This window comes from Opisthocomus hoazin, chromosome 1 (assembly GCF_030867145.1).
Source record: "Opisthocomus hoazin isolate bOpiHoa1 chromosome 1, bOpiHoa1.hap1, whole genome shotgun sequence".
NCBI classification, from domain to species: domain Eukaryota; kingdom Metazoa; phylum Chordata; class Aves; order Opisthocomiformes; family Opisthocomidae; genus Opisthocomus; species Opisthocomus hoazin.
The window spans coordinates 23,437,036-23,456,889 of NC_134414.1; the positions used below are offsets into that span (position 1 = coordinate 23,437,036).

Sequence of the window (19,854 nt, forward strand, 5' to 3'; positions counted from 1 at the left end):
TAAAAAGCCTACAAAACTCCACTTACAGAGGTGGAATGCATATAGGAATTCCCAGAATTCGTTACTATAAGGCTTCTGTATTCTAGCAGCTGCACGTGAAAAAATACTTACCTTCAGCAGATCCTGGGACATTAGAGGCAGAACTAGATTAACCCCATATAAGACAACATCTGCTGCTGATACAGATCTATTTGTAGCTTGCCCAGGCTCATGTCCTCTAAATACTTCATCTGTAGAAAAGGCAAAAAATGTTTTGTATAAAAGGAGGATTAAACATATTGAAGGAAGAGTCCTATTTCTTTATAATAAAGACATTTTTAAAAATAGGACTATTCCTCTCTCCCCAAACAAAACCATGAGGCACTGTATTAAAATAGAACCTTAGCGAGTGGAAGCTGCCACACCACTCTATATTTATATTCATTAGGACTAAGCATTTCATAATCACATGTACCAGATGGCATGCTAAACCAGAACACTTCAGATACTCTGAGGGCTCCTTTCCATTACAGAACATTGCATTTGTTTCTAGTGATAGCTGCTTCATGCCTGCACACATAAACAGATAGTGAGCAAAATATTACTGTGGTTTCATACTTTATATAAATTATATATTTACATATGTTTATATATCATCTTACAAACAAAAGAAGAAAAAAAATGTGAGAGTTAATGCAGAAGATTTGGTAGTTTAGACATTGCCAAGTTTTCTTCGGTTACAGGCAAGACCTACATTTCCCATCAGCTGGCAGTGACCTTACTTTTATAATTCCTGCGCTGAGTCAGCAACAGTATGCAGACAATTTTCAATACATTTGATCTCTGGGCAATATATTTAGGTAGCATTCACATTCCCTAATTCCATGGTAAGTATTTTACAGTGTTTTCCATGCAACTAACATCCAATGTCTGACCTCAGAGAGAATACCTTACATGGCACTGAGTTACAGAATCACAGAATGTTCGGGGTTGGAAGGGACCTCTGTGGGTCATCTAGTCCAACCCTCCTGCCAAAGCAGGGTCACCTACAGCAGGCTGCACAGGACCTTGTCCAGGTGGGTCTTGAACGTCTTTAGAGAAGGAGACTCCACAACCTCCCTCCCTAGGCAGCCTGTTCCAGTGCTCCATCACCCCCTCAGAGTGAAGAAGTTCTTCCTCATGTTCAGACGGAACTTCCTATGCTTCAGTTTGTGCCCGTTGCCCCTTGTCCTGTTGCTGGGCACCACTGAAAAGAGTCTGGCCCCATCCTCCTGACACCTGCCCTTAAGACATTTGTAAGCATTTATAAGGTCCCCTCTCAGCCCTCAGCCTGTCCTTGCAGGAGAGATGCTCCAGTCCCCTCATCATCTTGGTAGCGCTCCGCTGTACTCTCTCCAGTAGCTCCTCATATTTCTTGAACTGGGGAGCCCAGAACTGGACACAGTACTCCAGATGGGGCCTCACTAGGGCAGTGTAGAGGGGGAGGAGAACCTCCCTCGACCTGCTGGCCACAATCCTCCTAATGCACCCCAGGATCCCATTGGCCTTTTTGGCAGCAAGGGCACACTGCTGGCTCATGGTCAACCTGTCATCCACCAGCACTCCCAGGTCCCTTTCCACAGAGCTGCCCTCCAGCAGGTCCACCCCAAGCCTGTACTGGTGCATGGGGTTGTTCCTCCCCAAGTGCAGGATCCTGCACTTGCCCTTGTTGAACCTCATCAGGTTCCTCTCTGCCCAACTCTCCAGCCTGTCCAGGTCACGCTGAATGGCAGCACAGCCTGCTGGTGTATCTACCACTCCTCCCCGTTTTGTGTCATCAGCAAACTTGCTGAGGGTACATTCTAACTCTTCATCCAGGTCGTTGATGAAGAAGTTAAATAAGGCTGGGCCCAGTACTGACCCCTGGGTGACACCACTAGTTACAGGCCTCCAACTAGAGTCAGCGGTGCTGATGACAACCCTCTGAGTTTTGCCATTCAGCCAGTTCTCTATCCACCTCACTGACCACTCATCCAGCCCACACCTCCTGAGCTTCCCTAGGAGGATGTTATGGGAGACCGTGTCAAAAGCCTTGCTGAAGTCAAGGTAGACAACATCCACGGCTCTCCCCTCATCTACCCAGCCAGTCATGCCATCGTAGAAAGCTATCAGATTGGTCATGCATGATTTCCCCTTGGTGAATCCATGTTGACTACTCCTGATAACGTTCCTTTCCTCCACTTGATGATGACATCCAGAATGAGCTGCTCCATCATCTTTCCCGGGATGGAGGTGAGGCTGACTGGCCTGTAGTTCCCTGGGTCCTCCTTCTTGCCCTTTTTGAATACTGGAGTGACATTGGCCTTTCTCCAGTCCTCAGGCATTTCTCCTGTCCTCCAGGACCTCTCAAAGATGATGGAGAGTGGCTCAGCAACGACATCTGCCAGCTCCCTCAGCACTCGTGGGTGCATTCCATTGAGGCCCATGGATTTGTGGGTGTCCAGATTGCTTAAACGATCCCTCACACAGTCCTCCTCGACCAAGGGAAGGTCATCCTCTCTGTAGGCTTCCTCTCTTACCCCCAGGGCCTGGGATTCCTGAGGGCCTGCCTTGGCACTGAAGACTGAAGCAAAGAAGGCATTCAGTAGCTCTGCCTTCTCTGCATCCTCCGTCACCAGGACACCCACCTCATTCAGCAGCAGCCCCACATTTTCTCTGGTCTTCCGTTTGCTGCTGATGTACTTGAAGAAGCCCTTCTTGTTGTCTTTGACATCCCTTGCCAGATTTAATTCCAGGTGGACCTTAGCCTTCCTCATTGCTTCCCTGCATGCTCTGACAGCATTCCTGTACTCTTTCCAAGCGGCCTGTCCCTCTTTCCACATTCCATGGACCCTTCTCTTCCACCTGAGCTCCACTAGAAGCTCCTTGCTCATCCATGTGGGTCTCCTGAGTTGTCCATTCAATGGGCAAAGTCTAAATCTGGTTCTGTATTTGTGTTGTACACGCATGACAAAAAACTAGACTGATGCATCTAATTCAGAGTACAAGGTCTTCTCTTTCACGATGTAGCTCAGAAAAGCAATGAACACCACTAGCACAACCTAGGCAGATTCAGTTTGTTACTGAGAATGTTTTCTGTGCAAACTGTATAGGACATGGTAAGATCTGAATCATGCTAATGTGTTTCAGCCTATTCATAAGCAATGCAGCACAGCTAAGGTAGAACTGGCAGATCATATTTGGGACTACTGCAATTTTAAGTGGCAAATATACAGAAGAAAGTAACAGGCTGGGATATGAAAAAGAACCCTTAATTACACCCACATACTATAAAGCATGTTCTGTGAATGAGGAATACAGAAAACCCTCAAATGTGACAGAATTTTAATGAGCTCAGCACTTCACAGAAGTTGTATCTGGTACTAAGATGATAATCCATCTGCCCTCTTGCAGTAATTTACTATTCCAACTTCTCTATCATTTTTTTTTTGTTGTAAAACTGCTGCTACTATGTGTTCAGACTTGCAACATTCAGATTTCAAGCTGTTTCATACATGCTCTATTTATTTTACGAGCAATAATAATTTCAGATGCTAGAATACTGTGAAAAGTCCTTCCTTTGCTACTGGCACATTAAATAGTATTTTCCATACCTGATCTAATCAAGCCTAAACTTCAGTTTTCACTTTACCTGGATTGAACTCCTGTCCCACAATGTTTTTTACAGTTTATAACAAAAGCTATGGTTCAGCAATTACCAATTCCTTCATACCTGTATCACTGAAATCTATGAATTCTTTTGACAGAAGATTAGTGAGAAGTTCCATAATGAGAAGGAGATCCTGGTACTGGTCTTCTTCTGCTGTAACATCTATCCGTTGTCGACCTAGGTTATTCTTGGAATACACCTGGAGCAGAGTTAGGCAGGCCTCATACAAGTTCATGGCTTTGGCCTATAAAACAGCATTAGATAATAAGAAAACTTCATATGCTTAAAGTGACACATTTTATTTTAAGATGGTGCTACTTGGTTGATGATACCTCAAGATTTTAATTTCAGTTATACAACCAGTTTTTCTAAAAAACCATCAAGGAAACAGCCACCTTTAACAATAAGAACACTTCTAGCCATATATTGATGTGCTACTGATTGGAACAGTACAACATTACTTTTATCAATTCCTCAATCTTAACAAAAAAAACAAAAAAGACAAGAGTGGCTTGGGACAGGCTGACACATCTCACTAATCTCACAAACTAGATTATCAACAAAATCCCTTGCAGACTCACTTCAGCCATCAAAGCCTGGAGCCCCAATACACTGTGTGTGCATACCCAGTTCGGAATAGGCAGGAACTCTTCTAGATGCAAGCGCAAAATCAGCCACCGGTGCGCAGACGTAAGTGTACTGCACTGACTCATGTTACCTGTTAACTTCTTGGCATCGATTAATGCCTTGTTTAGGACCAAGGCAGTGTCTCTATGGTATGCTTTTGTCACATAAAACAGTGCTGTGATTCTCCTAGACTAGCCTTCAGAGAAATCTGATGTGGTTAAAGAAAGTACTCAACATGGTCTGCGCTCTTTTGCCACCCACGCACAGAGTTAGACTAGCGATGAATTGTGGCTAAGTTTACCGGTATAAGAATAATCTATATGTCCTGCTTTTAATCTTTGCGAGTGGATGTTTTTAAACAAAGGAATTCCTCTAACAGATGTGACCGTATAACATTTCTTTCTCTACAGAATCTAAAAATCACTACACTTTATTTTGTTTAAGGGATAGTACTGTATACAGATGTATGCACGTGCACACACACACTCACACACGCTTCCCCTCCTTCCCCTTCTGGTTGCATTTACCTCTCCAAGATAGCAAATTTGTTTATGTGCAACTTCAACAAAGACTTCTATTATCAGATTAACAGTCTCTGGTGTGTTTTTGTATACTTCCATTAATCCAATGCAGTTATTAAGGAAGTCCATTAGGAAATTGAAGAGAATTGCTACGTTATCAATCTGGGTAGCCTCAGCAATGCCACAGAGTGCTTCCAATGTAGCAGTGATTTCCTGTTTCACTTCCTCCTCCTGACAGATCTGCTGGAAGTTTTCTTGGTTTATCACATTCAAGAATCGCTGCTGAAGTGGCTGAAGAACCTTGAAATTTTTTAGAAAAGTCATATTAAGTTAAACATACTATTATACGGGATGTGATGGTTAAGTAATTTAGCAAGCTCATGGGTTGCTTTTGGCACGGCAGCACAAGAATCAATCATTTCCAGTTTCCAGCGGCTTAATTATGTTATTATCTGTTACATCAATGTAAGCTGAAGTGGTAGTGATTATCGATTCTCATTATTCATCATCACCTGCACACTGGTTTCAAAATGAGCACCTCCATAAATAGTTTATGTTATTTTGTAGTGTGTAAACAAATGACAATGACTTTCTCTGGCTCACAGTATTTGATGCTGTTCCAAATTCAGTATTAGGGGAAAAAATTGTTACAGTTCATCAATCAAAGCATTAGGATTCATGTTCACAATCATCTTTATCATATGATTCTCAATAGCACAACCTCTTTTTTAATCAGCTGTGTTTGGAACCAATTTAGAAACGTCCATAAAAATAGTTAGAAGTTTTTCCCAATTACTTCCAGTGCATTATAGTCTTACCTTCAATCACTAATTTCACAGCTTTACTAATGAAAGCAAGTCTCTCTCAGAAGGCTGACGCTTTACAAACTCATGCGGTGCTTCCTGATAACCTTTCCGCTACTTTCTAGTGCCAATCTTTCTCTATTAAATATCTGAGCTTTAACAGAGGCAGGGCACAAAAAGCTGGTCAAGGCTCTTAATTATGTTCCACATTAGCTTTTTACTTACTGTCATTATCATTAAATGAATAATTGAATAATTAATGACACCACCAAATTAAAACAAAAGGAAGTGACACAGTTCTGAGGGAAATTCTTAACCTTTTATAGCAGTCTCAAGCATACTGCTATACTCGTTGCTTCACAACTCCTCCAGGTAATTACTAGTTGTTTCTGTCTAGGTTGTGATGTTTTAGATACAACTTTTGGCAGCTTGTGTGTGCCACACAACTGCTGACCTTCAAAGAGAGAACAACTTAAAAAATTATCAAAGATGTTCAAAATCAAAAGATTCTATACTAGTTGATTTTGTGTCACCATAAAACTCCCTAAACTAACTGGTTTGTACTACTTGCTAAAATGGAGGTAACAGAAGCATCGAAATAGCTTACCTCTGTCCAGTATTGTTGCTTTGTTTCCGTATCCATATGAGCAAAACCCCCTAAAACTAAAGCTTTCATTAGTGTTCTCTGCACAGAACTGGACAAATAGTGAAGAGGAGGGCTTCGCCTTGCAAATTGTTTCGCTAAATTCCACCAGTTTTCACACTGAATAACTAAGTTTGCCCTAAAACAGGGAAAAACAGTTTAATTAAAGAAGAGGCCACAAAATTGAATGAACAGAGCACATTAGGTTGCTAGCAGTTGTGAGAAGATTTTTTATTTTAATTCCTTTATTCTAAGGCTAAATCGCCTTTTGACTTTTATCTTATTAATGCCTCACCTCTAAGATTTCTAAAGCATATACTCTGAAAATAGCTCAGTTCATATGGGAGAAAAGCAGGGAAGTGCTTTAGTTTTACATACATACACACACAGAGTTAAGGGACATATTGCATGGATTAAAAGCTTAGTCTCATTATGTCATGATAAAATAAGCAGTTTATTCCAAAACTAGCTCCTATAGGTTTAGATCTTTTTAAAAAGAAAATTCCTCAAATGTTTAAATCGTGAAACTTTGGAACAGTTTCAGCAGACTGTGAATGGCATGATTGCATATATAATTCAATTCACAGAAGTAAAACATTCAAGAATTTCCTGCTTCACAGTTTGAAATACCAAAGAAAACTTTGAAATCTGTCTGAATTCACCAAATCCTGGATTTTTAAGAATAATTTTATATGTTCACAAAACACATTTTATACTGGCTTAGCCGGTATCTGAAGTCTTAATCCAGAAGAACTTGTCCAACAAAAATAAACAACAACGTAAAAATCCTTGCAATAAGAGTAGAGACCAGGAGAGTTTTCCTTTCTCACTGTTTAAGAGTGAGGCACAATGGTGATGGAAGGAGAGTGCACTTCTAAACAATAACAAAAATTAGGTTATGTTTTCTCAAATATAGGTCTCACTCCTTACTTTGTCAGACAATTTTTTTTTTAATTTATAGTATGTTACTAAAGTAATTTGACTTACAGAGACATGAATATGAAGTGCCCTATATCTGGATTACTTTGGCCAAAAAATATTTAAAGGAAGCAAAAGAAATTTTTTGACTTCCAGAGGTATAGCAACTTACCGCTCTCTCCTTTCCACTAATGTTACTAGCAGTTGTACAGTATCATTTGCAAGGTCCTGCTCTGAACTCCACACTGCCAGGTTACTGATCACTTTTTCTAAAAGGTAACCCACAATCCACTGGGAACCCTCTGTATCAGCACCAAATGCTGTACTAAATGGCAGACTTATCTATAAGAAAAGCATTAAAATGAGTGAGTTTTACAGAATCCAGAACCCCAAAGTGTATGGTAATCATTGTCAGCAAATTCTTTTCAGGCTGTCACTTCTTGCCTACTTAAAATACACAAATGTTACACAAAGGCAAAGAATACCTGTAATGGAAAAATCTTTGCCAAATTTATCTTGCAATTTTAAGCACAAAACCTAAAACAAAGAAAAGTTTCAACCTCCTCACAAAATCAGGTTTGAGTATGTCTAGCTTTTAATGCCAATGAAAGTTCAAAAGCTGTAAAAAATTAAAAGAAAGATCCAAAAATCATCTCCCAAAACTTTCTGTGAATTTACGATGAAATTCCTCAGAATTCAGTGATGAAAATTATTTGGAATAAACCTAGCTGTTGATCTAGATTGAATCTTGTAAAAATTTATTTTCGTTGCAATTTTTCTGCATCTGCTTTCTGCATATTGGTCCTTCAATCTATACATCTTTTAGGAAAGATGACACATTCTAGTCCTGGCATGTTAAAATACGCTTTCTTGAAATTGCCCATTCTCCTGTCTTTAAAAAACATTTCTCACGAGTGAAATCCAAGGATTTTGTAATAATTGTGCAGGAGCTTCCTGTCAGCACACCACTAATATTTCTAACTTAAAAACTCATGATATATACATGACTGAGCATATGGTTGAAATAGAGGTTTCAATTACTTTCACTTGTCAACACAAACTAAATGTGTGCATTTCCTACATATTCCATTTTGTTTCTTCACATTGTTTGTCACATGGATCTCCTTCTTACATGCACTGCAATTCTTCCCAAACTGGTACTTTTACAAATTCTTAGCTCTGTTGTAAGTACAAGCTGAATAATATGATTCCAAATATTTACAAGTCTATGATATACCTATTTTTGTTAAGGAGGGGCCTCCTGAAGCGTTAGTATTCTTAGTTGCTTCAATAGTGGAAAAAAAGGGGAGGAGGAGGAAGCTTCCTTCTCTAAAGTCAGAGCCAACAGGACCTCCTCAGGATGAGTGGCCTCCATCAGCTAGCTGGATTACAGTTAGTTTGATAAGAAAAATCAAGACCAAGGTCTAATCATGATTAGTGCTGTCCAAACATGGTAAGAAGTTGTTCTTTATGAAGAACGCACCATTGAAATCATGATAGCTACAATGAGAACATATGAGAACGGGGAGAAGAGAGAAAGTAGCATGATGTTAGCTAATGTGTATTACCTTGTGATGGTGTTAAATATCTAATTCAGAATCATGACCAGGTTACTCACTAAATCACCCATCAAGGGCAACCACTATATTAGAGATGAACTGTAAGATCTGATGGATATTGAGAAGTAGCTTATAAAATTGCTGTAGCTAGTGAGTTTTACCCACTATGCAGCCTGAAAGTGTGTTATGCTATTCTGTTATCGCAATGACTAAAAAAAAAAAATAATCACATTAGCACCAAAACGTGCAAAAAGGGTCCCCTGAAGAACTGAAGAAAACATCAACTTTCAAACAAATTCCAAAATAAACCACAATCCATTTAACATTAAAAATGCTTTATCATTGCATTTTAATATAGCTACACTGACATCTGCATTCACAGGATAATATTGCTAATACTCACCAACTAATCCATAGAAGTTATATCCTTACCTGATCATACAGCTTTTCGTCTACTAGGAGGTAAGTCTTTGCCCAGCGCTTGAGGAACCATACAATATCTTTGCCCATCTGGGGGCTCAGGAGGTGCGTGAGATTTGCCCTTATTGCTCTGGATTCTACTTCTGACACTCTCAAAATAGCAGATAACAACCTGCAGATATAAGATACAATAAGGATGCTGAGAGTGGTTTTGGAGCAGCAATGCAACTACAAACACTTCCATTTTTCATGAAATATTACAGAAGGAACAGGATAAAATGAAGTAGTTCAACTCTAATGAAGTAAAAAGCATCTGAATTTATTATTTCTTTAAATGCAAGGAGAGAGAGATGCATGACAGACTGGCACGTATCCTCCAAAAAGTCAGAATATGCATTAAAAGATAAGGTGATTATCTTCGACATCAAAATTACTGCCACAAAGAATCCTCACAAGCATTCTGACATTGAGGGAACAAAGACAAATTGACTACTACTTGGAGTGCTTGAAAAGCTTTTTTGAAAAACTGATTCTCCCTTCCTTCCACCATTGAGCCACGAAGTGAGTCTTAATTGTGCAGCTTTTGCAGCGTGATGCATGCTAAAGAACAAATACAGAAAAGACCAGTTATTTCTCTCTTTTTCATTACTGCAGAGAAACAGTCTGAAATACCAGATCACCAGGTGATTGCATTAATACAAGTCCATAAAACCACATTATCTTTTGTAGTATATCAATTAAATTTGTTAAGAATGTGGTAGTGCACCAAGGAATTTAGGAGTTGACAGAGCTCTTCTTTCTTGAAGAAGTTTCAGAGGTACTGCCAGAGAGCAATTTCTACTTTTTTAGATCTGATTTTATTCCCATCACCACTGAGACGCTGCATCAAGAAATCCTCTTTGGTGGCCACTTCTTGAAGCTGCCAATAGTATCAGTGAGCAGTACGCAAACTTCTAAACATTAGGCACATAATTGCTAACAAAGATTCATTTTTTCTAGCTTCTTGCAGAAGAAGAAAATGTTAAGTACACAACAACTAATCTTGGGTGAAGAATCTTCCATGTCAGTTAAAAGTGGCATGCAGTCTTCTGAAGCGTGAGAAGTCCTTTGTGGGCATCCGCCTTCTTGCAAAAAGACAGCGGAAATCCCCTCTCCTGCTCCTTTTATAGGCTAACAGTGATATGTGTACAGAAGCGACAACAATTCCTCCCACGCTGAGGACCAATTTTGCTGCTTGGACAGTAACTCATGTTCAAAGTAGACAAGCTCACTGATGCTCTGGAAGCGTTTAAGCTGTACACACGTCAAATGAATTATACAATATAGTATCTAAAGATTTTGATCTACCATCTTTTTAGTAATTTAAGTAATTTCAAGGATTTTCTGTAACAAATAGATCAAAGATGGCTTTTCAGTAGAGAGATAAAACTATTTCTGTTTATTTCCAAGACTTTGGCTCATGTCCTCTGTTAAGACTATTAGGTCAATCTAGTCATTTCAGCCTTCCCATCTTGATTCAGTTTTATTCATTTGGTGCCTTACTCTCATTTTTCTTCTCAGTCCTCCCCAGAAATGTCATCTGTATCTACCCTGCCTTTCTTTACCCTAAAAAAAGAGTCGCTTCATCTTTTCTGTCTTCTCTTAATCTCTTTTACAGCTTTACCTTAATACGTCTCTTATAAATTATTTGCCCTCACTTTAATACTAGTTAAAAGACATTTATTTTCCAGTGCTCAGTGTTTACATATTGCTTTTTTACTTTTCAAATTCACAGAAGTCCACCCACATTCTCACTGTTTTTCTCTGAAAAAGCATTTAACATACCTAATAAGATGAGATGCATCCTTACCTAATTACAGAATCAGTTCTGTTGTACCCTGGGATGGAAGAGGCCTTTTCTCCTGGAGATCCCAGAATCTGAAGCGTGGTATTGATGTCAACCTCAGCTGAATGTTTAATGGAGTATTCCATTACTTCTGGAGGTATTAGTGGAGTCTCTCCCTGAGTATCATTAGCCAAGAGGTAGCCTTACATTAAAAAAAGAAAGAGTGATCACAACTTTCTACCCTAGGTTAACTTATGGCTTTTTGCTTCGAGAATTCATTGGCTTAACTGCAGACATCACACGAGAATGACATGTATCTACAAACCCTGACTAACACTGTTTAAATACATATAAGTTAACTTTAGAATCCTCAAAGCCATTCAGTAAAGAAGAATCTAAAGTGACAAGAAACCAAGACTGGAAAAGAAACCACCAAACTAAAAAACAAATAAAAGAAGATATAAGCTTTGCTTCATGTAAAAGTAGCACAGTCAATTCAACTACTGAGGGGGAAAAACCTCCCCAAAATAACACTCTGTTGTTGCTTTTTCCTTCTTCTGTTATGTGACAAAAAAAAGCTTTGATTTTACAGCTTCCTCACCGAGCCCATCTCATTTGGAACTTCTGTTCTGCTAACATTTCAAATCTGTCAGAAGCTTTCAGACACCAAGTACATGTGCTACAATGAAGTTCTCCTTGCATAGCAACTGCAGATCAGGTGAAGCATGGCTTTTTATACAATACTCTGGTGTCCAGATAATTAACTCCAGTTCTAGTTTTCAATGTCTGATCTCATAACCATCTGTGAGCTACAAACTCCATCCCATAACGATACAAAAATATTATAAACACATTCATGTCAACATCTGAGAGCGACTAAACCATCAGATGTTCAAAAAGATCCCACAAATTATTTCATGAAATACATTTCTCCTAACAAAGTACAGGCACTGTCTTAGTTGTTACTATGTTTTGCAAACAGATGTTAGATAATTCCATCTAAAAATCAAAACCAAAAAGGTTCTAAATTCAAGTTCCCTGAAACATAACAAAATACCAGGACATGGGTCATCAGCACTAAGAAATTATGGAACTTACTTGATTCTTTGCCACCACCGAGTCATACCATTGTCCTGATCTCATGCTGACTCACTTATAAAGTAATGTGCCCCCAGCCAATACAGCTGATATCATGAACAGACTAATTTCTTGCATAGGTTGACTGATAACACATCTCAAAAAATCTGTAACAAAATTAGTTGAGGGTATTTCCAAAGGATATTACCTCATGTAAAGATCTCATCAGTCTTTTAAAGATAACGTTGATGTCACTCAAGGCAGATGAAAGTAAAACAAAGACTTTGCGAGTAGTGCATGTAAGATGAAAGCATCATAATGGATAAAATTTATAGTCAATTAAGAGTAGTTGATATAAAGGGATTTTTTTTTTCCTGAGGTGTTCCAGCTGCAATAAGAATACCAGAATAAGTACTATTTAAAGCTGTTCACTAACCTGTAACTAAAATAAGCCAATGAATATCCTCATACAGGTCATCAAGCACTTTATTGTCAATTGAGCCTGATGCTGGCGAGGCAAGTAACTGCTGCTGCTGTCTTTGCAACTGGCCATGGAGCCTTGTCACTCGGTCTTCTAATAAACTGTGGACAAATAACAATAAAATTACTTCACTGTTTTTAAATTGTTTTGGCAAAATAAGGCTTTTCATATGTGACGGCTTTATTGATTTGCATTCATGACTATTTTTTTGTACCTTGTAAGAAGAGGTATACAGTGTTCTGCAGCAATTCTCCCCAGCATGCCTACGCTGGCCAGCTGGTCACAGAACTGGTCTCTGTCATCTTCCTGCAGTTCACTTATTTCTTCTTCTTCCCGAGAGGCCACACCATTGGCAGTCTTCAGTTATTTCAACAAAATTAGAAGCAACCAGTTACTGTTATACTTGTTAAATTTTATCATGACCACAATTTTCTACATTACGTTAGCTTTTTCTTTCAAGGTGTTTTGCATGGATGAACAACTCATACTAAATTAGACAGAAAAGAGTTAAGCAGAGGAGTAAATATGGCCTCATATTGTTTTAAAATCAGCATTTCACAAACTCATTAGCAAAATGCCACATTCAGTTAATTGTACATTTGCTACTGTTTCCAATAGCGCTTTCAAGTTAAAAGACTCGCTGTTTGTGAAAAGAGTCAAGGGTAAGAGTTATGAAAATTGATAGTTGTTATTAACAGGATAAGCATAGGCCAGACAACAGCAAAACAGCTTCTTCACATCACAGGGCAGATAAATCAGCTCTGTCGAGCATCCACTGCTAGCAGTGTGATACAAGGTACTGAGCAACTGGCTCACAGAGATGGTCTGCAAATGCAGTGGTCAGAAAATTGCTGAAGTACATTTGCATTTCAAACCACGCACACAACAGACCAAGGACCATATTAATACTGGAACTTCCACGCTTTCCCCTATTCATTAGTCAAAGATACTGTTCTCAGTTGTCTGAAATCTGATATAAATCACATAATAGGTAGTATTTTTCATGATCAAATGAAAAATCATCTCCTTCATTAAATATTTTCTGTAACCCATTGTTCAAGGGGAAAAAGCTTTACAATGTAAAGGCTATAATCTTGGAAAACAGAAGACCATTATAATAATCATCATAATCTCAGTTATATTTCTTGCTGATGCAGAAGTTGCACTGTTTGATTTCTCAAAGCTTATCTTGCCTGTATTATAAAACTACTTAAATAATAATCAGATCTTATTCCTTGAAGAGATGAACTATGATACGTAGAAACTAAGTGTCAATGTTCAAAATGTTTTTAAAAATCTCTTAAAGAATCATAACATTTACACAACTAACAATGTAAAATACAAGTGACAGAAAGCTATCAGTCTGCTTTGTTTCTATAAAGGCTCTGGAGAACTGAATCCAGACACAACTCCTTATCCCAAAGTGCTTTTAACCAATCTTTTCTTTATGTAACCCAGCAAATCATTCTCTTTTGGCAACTTCAAAGTTGCAGCTGTTTACTGAAGGGTGAGCCTCTGCTCTCAAAGCAGAGACAGAAAGTTCCTGCTACTGCTTTGATATTGAACAAGACGCATTCTGAAATGCCAGCTGTGGCTTTTAAAGAGTTACCCATGGGATAAACGACTTATCTCACAGAATGACATGAATTAACCTGTGTATACAAGTTATTTCAAGACCGCCTGATATGAATTCAAAGTTCTCATGTGAAATATTTCTCCCTGTTTTGGCAGTGTTATTACCATCTGTTACATATTGAGATAGCAGAATTAAGTTTTATACAGTGCTTTTCAGAATGAAGTATCTCGGAGATCTTCGCACTGCATCACATTAAAAAGACATTTTATACAATTATTGAATTGAATTTATGCAATAATCAATTCATCCAGTATCTACATCCAACCTTCTGTATGAGAATCTATTTTAGTAAGATCTAGACCCCTGGCAAAGAGACTAATCTGCTTTCTTTCTCAATGGTTCAAGAGATACTTGAGGTACTTTTAGGTTTTCTCTAGAACACTCACCTCAAAAATTCAACTTGGAATTAATTTTATCCAAAAGAACCACATAATATTGCAAATTCCTTCTAGTCTGAGCGTAGTCATTCTACATTTTTTTCAGTATTTATGCATGGCAATTATACTTCAAAAATATACTTTGAAGATAATGTATGGGAAGTAACAACTGTATAAAAAGCTTCCAGTTTCACTGGGGATTTCAACTAGGACCCTAGTCCAGGGAAGAATGGTGAAAAGTTTAGTCCTTGCATCTGTGGAAAGAACAGTAAGATGCACGTTGATTTGAGTAACCCATTTATTTTTCTTTTTTTTTTTCTCCAAAGTGATTTCCACGTTTGTATTCCTTTATTTCCTCTTCAGAATGAGAGAAACAGACTGGAAAATGACCACTGAGTAACAAATTCAGCAAATTTTTCATTTCCAAAGTCACACAGAGTAATTCTATACTAGCTCCCTTGAGCTACATAATATAGTACACACCAGAAGACATGGGCTAGCTACTATATATCATCATCAAGAACTACTTAAATGAGGGCTTACCAAATTCCTTGTACCATCAGGAGCAGCTAGATGGCACTGAATATAGGAATTAAAGACCTGAACAGCATGTTGGGTAAAGAAACCTTTATGGAAATGTTTGTCATCTTGTACCAAAGTAAGCCAAGATTCCAGCAACTTATCGTATGCTTCCATATATACCATGTCATCTTTGTCAAGCTGTAAGAGATGAAAGAAACAAAACAAAAATCTTATTCCTTGACTAAACCAGAGGAACATACTTACATATATTTGTTATTATTTAACAGATGTTCTTCTAATGTGGAAACAATTAAAAACGTCAGTCACAAAATCCATCTAAAGATAGCCAAGAAAATATCACTATGAACTGAAGCAATGGATTGAAAGGTCAGTACAGTTTTCATGCTTGCTAGGCTTTAAAAAACTGTCAAAGTGTTTAGCTATTTCTCTTCATCTGATGTTCAAAACCAAAACAGTCTTTAATTAAGCCTTTAATGCATAATTACCTACATACAGGAGCTACTGAGCTTTTACCACAAAGTTGCCAAGCATCTCCGCGCTTACTAGTAACAACAAAAAATTGAGCCACTGCTTTTTAATTAGACACCTATAGAACATATGCATATAGATTTATATGTATTCCACTATTTCCGAAATAAAGAGAGAGAAAAGATGACGATTCTCTGTTCAGAGGACATCAATGTAAAATCGCATGTGTTCAAGAAATCTTAGTACAGGTAGTCAATTCTGATGGTGATACACAACTTCTCATTCTATGAACAAACAAAAAAAAGCAGAACTCCACAGAGTAAGCCTGCACCTCCAATTGCTTAGTGCTTCATGGTTTTAGTTATTCATACATGCTTCTACATAAGTTGCAAAAGGAAGTAACATATCTGAAAACCAAAGTCCTGTGTTACAGGAAAACTAAAGAACACAAATAGCAAAGAGGCCACTTCTTTTTTTAAAGTATTTTTAATGTACCTATCAACTTTTTGGTTTGATGCAAAAACTTGAACTTTAGTAAATATATCCAACTTCAAATAACTAAAGTGTCACTGTATGGATAAAGATGCTGCTAAAGCAGGACGTTTCTTTCCTCTAAGAATTTTTCTCAAGTTTTAACTGACAGGGTCACTCACAGAGGTTGGTGTCAGATAGCACAGCTTAGTAAAGTGATTCCTTGCTGAAATAAAGGGATACTAAGGCCATAATCATGCTCCAGACAGAAGAATTCCTGACTTTCAGTGAAGTTACAAACATGGCTGGATGAACGGGCAAGGAAAAGAAAACACTGGCTGGATGACTGACTAAGAGGTAAAACTGATATTGCATTGGAAGCACTTCAAGATAGCTTCACAGCATAATTTTATAACTGCAAAGTGGTCATATTTACAGAAGGAAAAGTATGGGACACACTGATGCAAGTGGGAAAAGATAAGCTGAAGATGACAAGGAGAGAGGCAAAATTGTATTTAACGCTAACACAAGCCACAACTTTAGGACAGACACCACGTCTGTTTAAAACTTCATTAAAGGACACACAAATTCATAGACAGTCATTCAGTCCTGAAATATTTTGACGTGTGTGATACATTTACATATATATCTTATAACTTTTAATAATTTATAAGAATCCAGAGCATAAACCAATAAACTGACGTGTCTTTTTAAGAACAACAAAAGAACTCACATCTATCCAATTAATTTATTTGAGAAGGTAATACAGAAGCTAATGACACAAAAAAAAGTTTTAACACTTTATAGTATTCTCATAAGGAAGCTAGGATTAATAAGTGCCTCCATAAAGTACGTGCCCACATAGAAGAAAGAGTTTATCCATATTGAAAAAATTCGGTCACAAAGGAACCTTACCAAAAATTCCCAATCCTTACTTCAGATTAGCTACAGCTGGGCTACCAAAGATGTCACACAGGTAACCATGCTGTTGACCGAGGAGCTGAATTGTTCTGATGGATCCAAAAGAAGCAATGGCAGAGCCCAGTTCAGGACTCAGATCTTCAGGAGAGGCAAGATACAACCAGTAAAGTCAAAGCAAAGACGCTAAGTTTCTCTAGTATGGGAATGAAAAGTAAATTGGTACTTCTTCTTTCATGACCTGCTGACCCTTTGAAGAAAGAACACTGCTAAAATTTGTCAAGCAGCAGCAAGTTGGAAAGAGTTGCAAGCACAGCAAAGAGGACCAAATTCAGAACGATCTCTCCAATCACGATATTTTAAAAAAAAATATGAAAAGGAATCGTGCGTTAAGAGTAGTTTTGAGAAAAAGAGGCCTTTGATATAATTCCTATTTCTATTTGACTTTTCACCCAACATCCTGTTCACACTCTTCACTAATTCAGATGGATTGTTTCATTTCTACTTCTGCATAGGCAATAAGTGTTGAGCAAGACAACGCATAGCTGCAGACAAGCATCTTTGCAGACCCAGTGCTACTGAAGCAAGAGATTACTGGTCCAACTTGCACCATAAACAAACCTCCACCATTGCTGAAGCTTGCTGCCCTCCACCTGTGCAGCTGTTCAGGCAACTGCTTCAACTCCCTTCAGCCAGTCTCCCCAGCCCCAACTGGCAGGCCAACACGTTTGAACATGATGTTTGGACTGTGGGTTTTTCCCCCTTGGTTGAAAATCAGTATTAGCTGCTTTGAAGTGATATGCATATTATGGTTCAGGACTTACCAATTTTGACAGTTTACATAGCAGGTCTTCAAGCTAAGTAGATTCCTTGTGCCTGACAGGATTTCTGCAATGTTCACGTGAGACATTCTGCTGGCACGTGAAGCAGCAGAAATATGGGGAAAAAAAGCTCTTCCGACCAGCAAAGCTTAAGGACTACACCTGCCTGCATTCTGCTGCACTCCAGATTTCTGAAAAGTTCCAGGAATATTATCTGAGGACTCTACTGAGCCCAATGCACAAGGTATTTTATCTACCAAAAGTTCTTAATTACAGACAGCACATGAACTCACAGAAGGTGTCACTACAAGCAGTCAAAGCAAGAAGCTCAGGGAACACATTAACCATGCCTGGCACATTCCTAAGCCAAAAGATTGTTTTCAGGGATGCAAAGTAAAGTATTTCTACAAGCACAGCAAACAGTATCATTATGCTATCTGGATTAAGTCAGCAATAACTTAACAGTCTCGGTAGCATGCCTTACTGCTGACACGCTGGTAAATAAGTGTTTTAAGGACCATCACTACAGAATTCTGTATCATCCTGGAAATCAGAGGAACAGCATGAAGTTGCAATAGCTGCAAGAGCTAAGGCTGAAAGTGTAATGTTTCTCCTTCCACAGAATGGCTGAAAGATTCAAGGACAGTGAGAAAATTCTCTCTTAAAACAAAACAAAAAAATCTTGCATTCTCTCTTTCTGATGTTGCTGAATCTGAGAACATTTAAGTTTCATACTGAAAAGACTTTCTTTAGCAAAAACTATGGGATTATATAGGTGTAGGCAGCCACAGTTTACTAGGCATAACTGGCCGGTCATTTCCAAAACAATGTTCGTACCAGACAGCAGTACAAGCTACCGTAAGCTTTTGCTGAGAGATGAAGTGTTTTGAATGGTATTATGTTGAGCACTGTTTTCATTAAACATGGTTGCATACTCTAGCTCTCCAGTAACCAGAGGCTAACTGAGGAAACAACATCCCTTTAGTCCATTTAGTTTAAACAATAGGTGCCTATGGTTTTGCTGAATCTTTTCTATAAAGGCTTCCGGAGCATTCCTAAACGTGCTGGTGAGCATCAGAACATACATCCAATGTTCTACTAGAAAATCTCAAAAGCAGGGCAAGTTTTGACCAATAAGGTTTGGAAAATAACTGTATTTTAGATTCTAAATTTGATCATAAATTTTTTGACTAAGACATGAGCACACTTGAAAGTTTAAGTGAGCAATGGGCTGAATGCAATACATTTTAACTTTGCAGCAAAGATGTGATCTAATGCTCTGCAATGAATGCTAAGTAATACACCTGTGATGTATGGTAAAGAAACACATCCATAAACTTTATAGCTAAATACTTCCATAATTATTTTCAAACCCAGGTAATTAAGCCCAGCCAATATAGCAAAACTGGTAAAAATTCATACTTTTTAACTATAATGGGGAAATATTGTCTAGTATCTTGACAGTCTCATTTTAAATCAACAGCTACTGCAAATAAATAGCTCAAGTGCAAGATTATTCACCTTAATTCTTCTGGGCTTTTTTCCTTAAACAAGGTCTCCTTAGAAGGTTTTATTTTTAATGCACTTTTTAGAAGCAGAAGATTTAGACTATCCCAACTGCTCTTTAATGTCACAACCAAAGTTCAAAAGAAGTAAACAGAAAAAAAATCCTCTGAATTCCTGCGCTAGATTCGTACACGGAATTACCATTTGAACTGTGTCAGCAATGAAAGGATTATTTGAACAACTCAGAAGTACGCGCTCAACAACATATCTTAACAGCTACATTCAGTTAAAACAGAAGTTCCTGACTCAGAACTCTTGACAGCAGTTAAGTTTCAGTCTGTCCATATGTTCATGTAGTCATTTTAAACTTCCAGGACTGTAGCTTGTTCATTATCTACACCACTTTTCAGAGACGTCCTACAAGAGCAAGTCAGCAATATTTAAAGACTTTAATCTTTTTAAATGAATCCATTCTTTTTAAAATGAGAATATGACAAGTACTTTAAATCAAAACAAAGTCTGAAAGGTGCACGCGGTGTGTTAAGTACGTTAGCTATCTTGTCTGAAACAAGA

The 19,854-nt window shown here is 38.2% G+C and overlaps 1 protein-coding gene across 1 annotated transcript in view; it reads right to left on the reverse strand.

The window, feature by feature from the left end:
• The window catches only part of XPO4 (exportin 4), a 92,733-nt gene that overhangs the window by 13,601 nt on the left and 59,278 nt on the right, over positions 1-19,854 (reverse strand). The window contains exons 10-19 of the mRNA XM_075418950.1: positions 15,098-15,274; positions 12,756-12,898; positions 12,497-12,642; positions 11,008-11,185; positions 9,171-9,330; positions 7,352-7,521; positions 6,226-6,400; positions 4,822-5,115; positions 3,731-3,911; positions 112-230 (exon numbers count right to left, since the gene is read on the reverse strand). Coding sequence (XP_075275065.1) covers positions 112-230; positions 3,731-3,911; positions 4,822-5,115; positions 6,226-6,400; positions 7,352-7,521; positions 9,171-9,330; positions 11,008-11,185; positions 12,497-12,642; positions 12,756-12,898; positions 15,098-15,274 — 1,743 coding nt within the window. The remainder of the gene's footprint in view (positions 1-111; positions 231-3,730; positions 3,912-4,821; positions 5,116-6,225; positions 6,401-7,351; positions 7,522-9,170; positions 9,331-11,007; positions 11,186-12,496; positions 12,643-12,755; positions 12,899-15,097; positions 15,275-19,854) is intronic.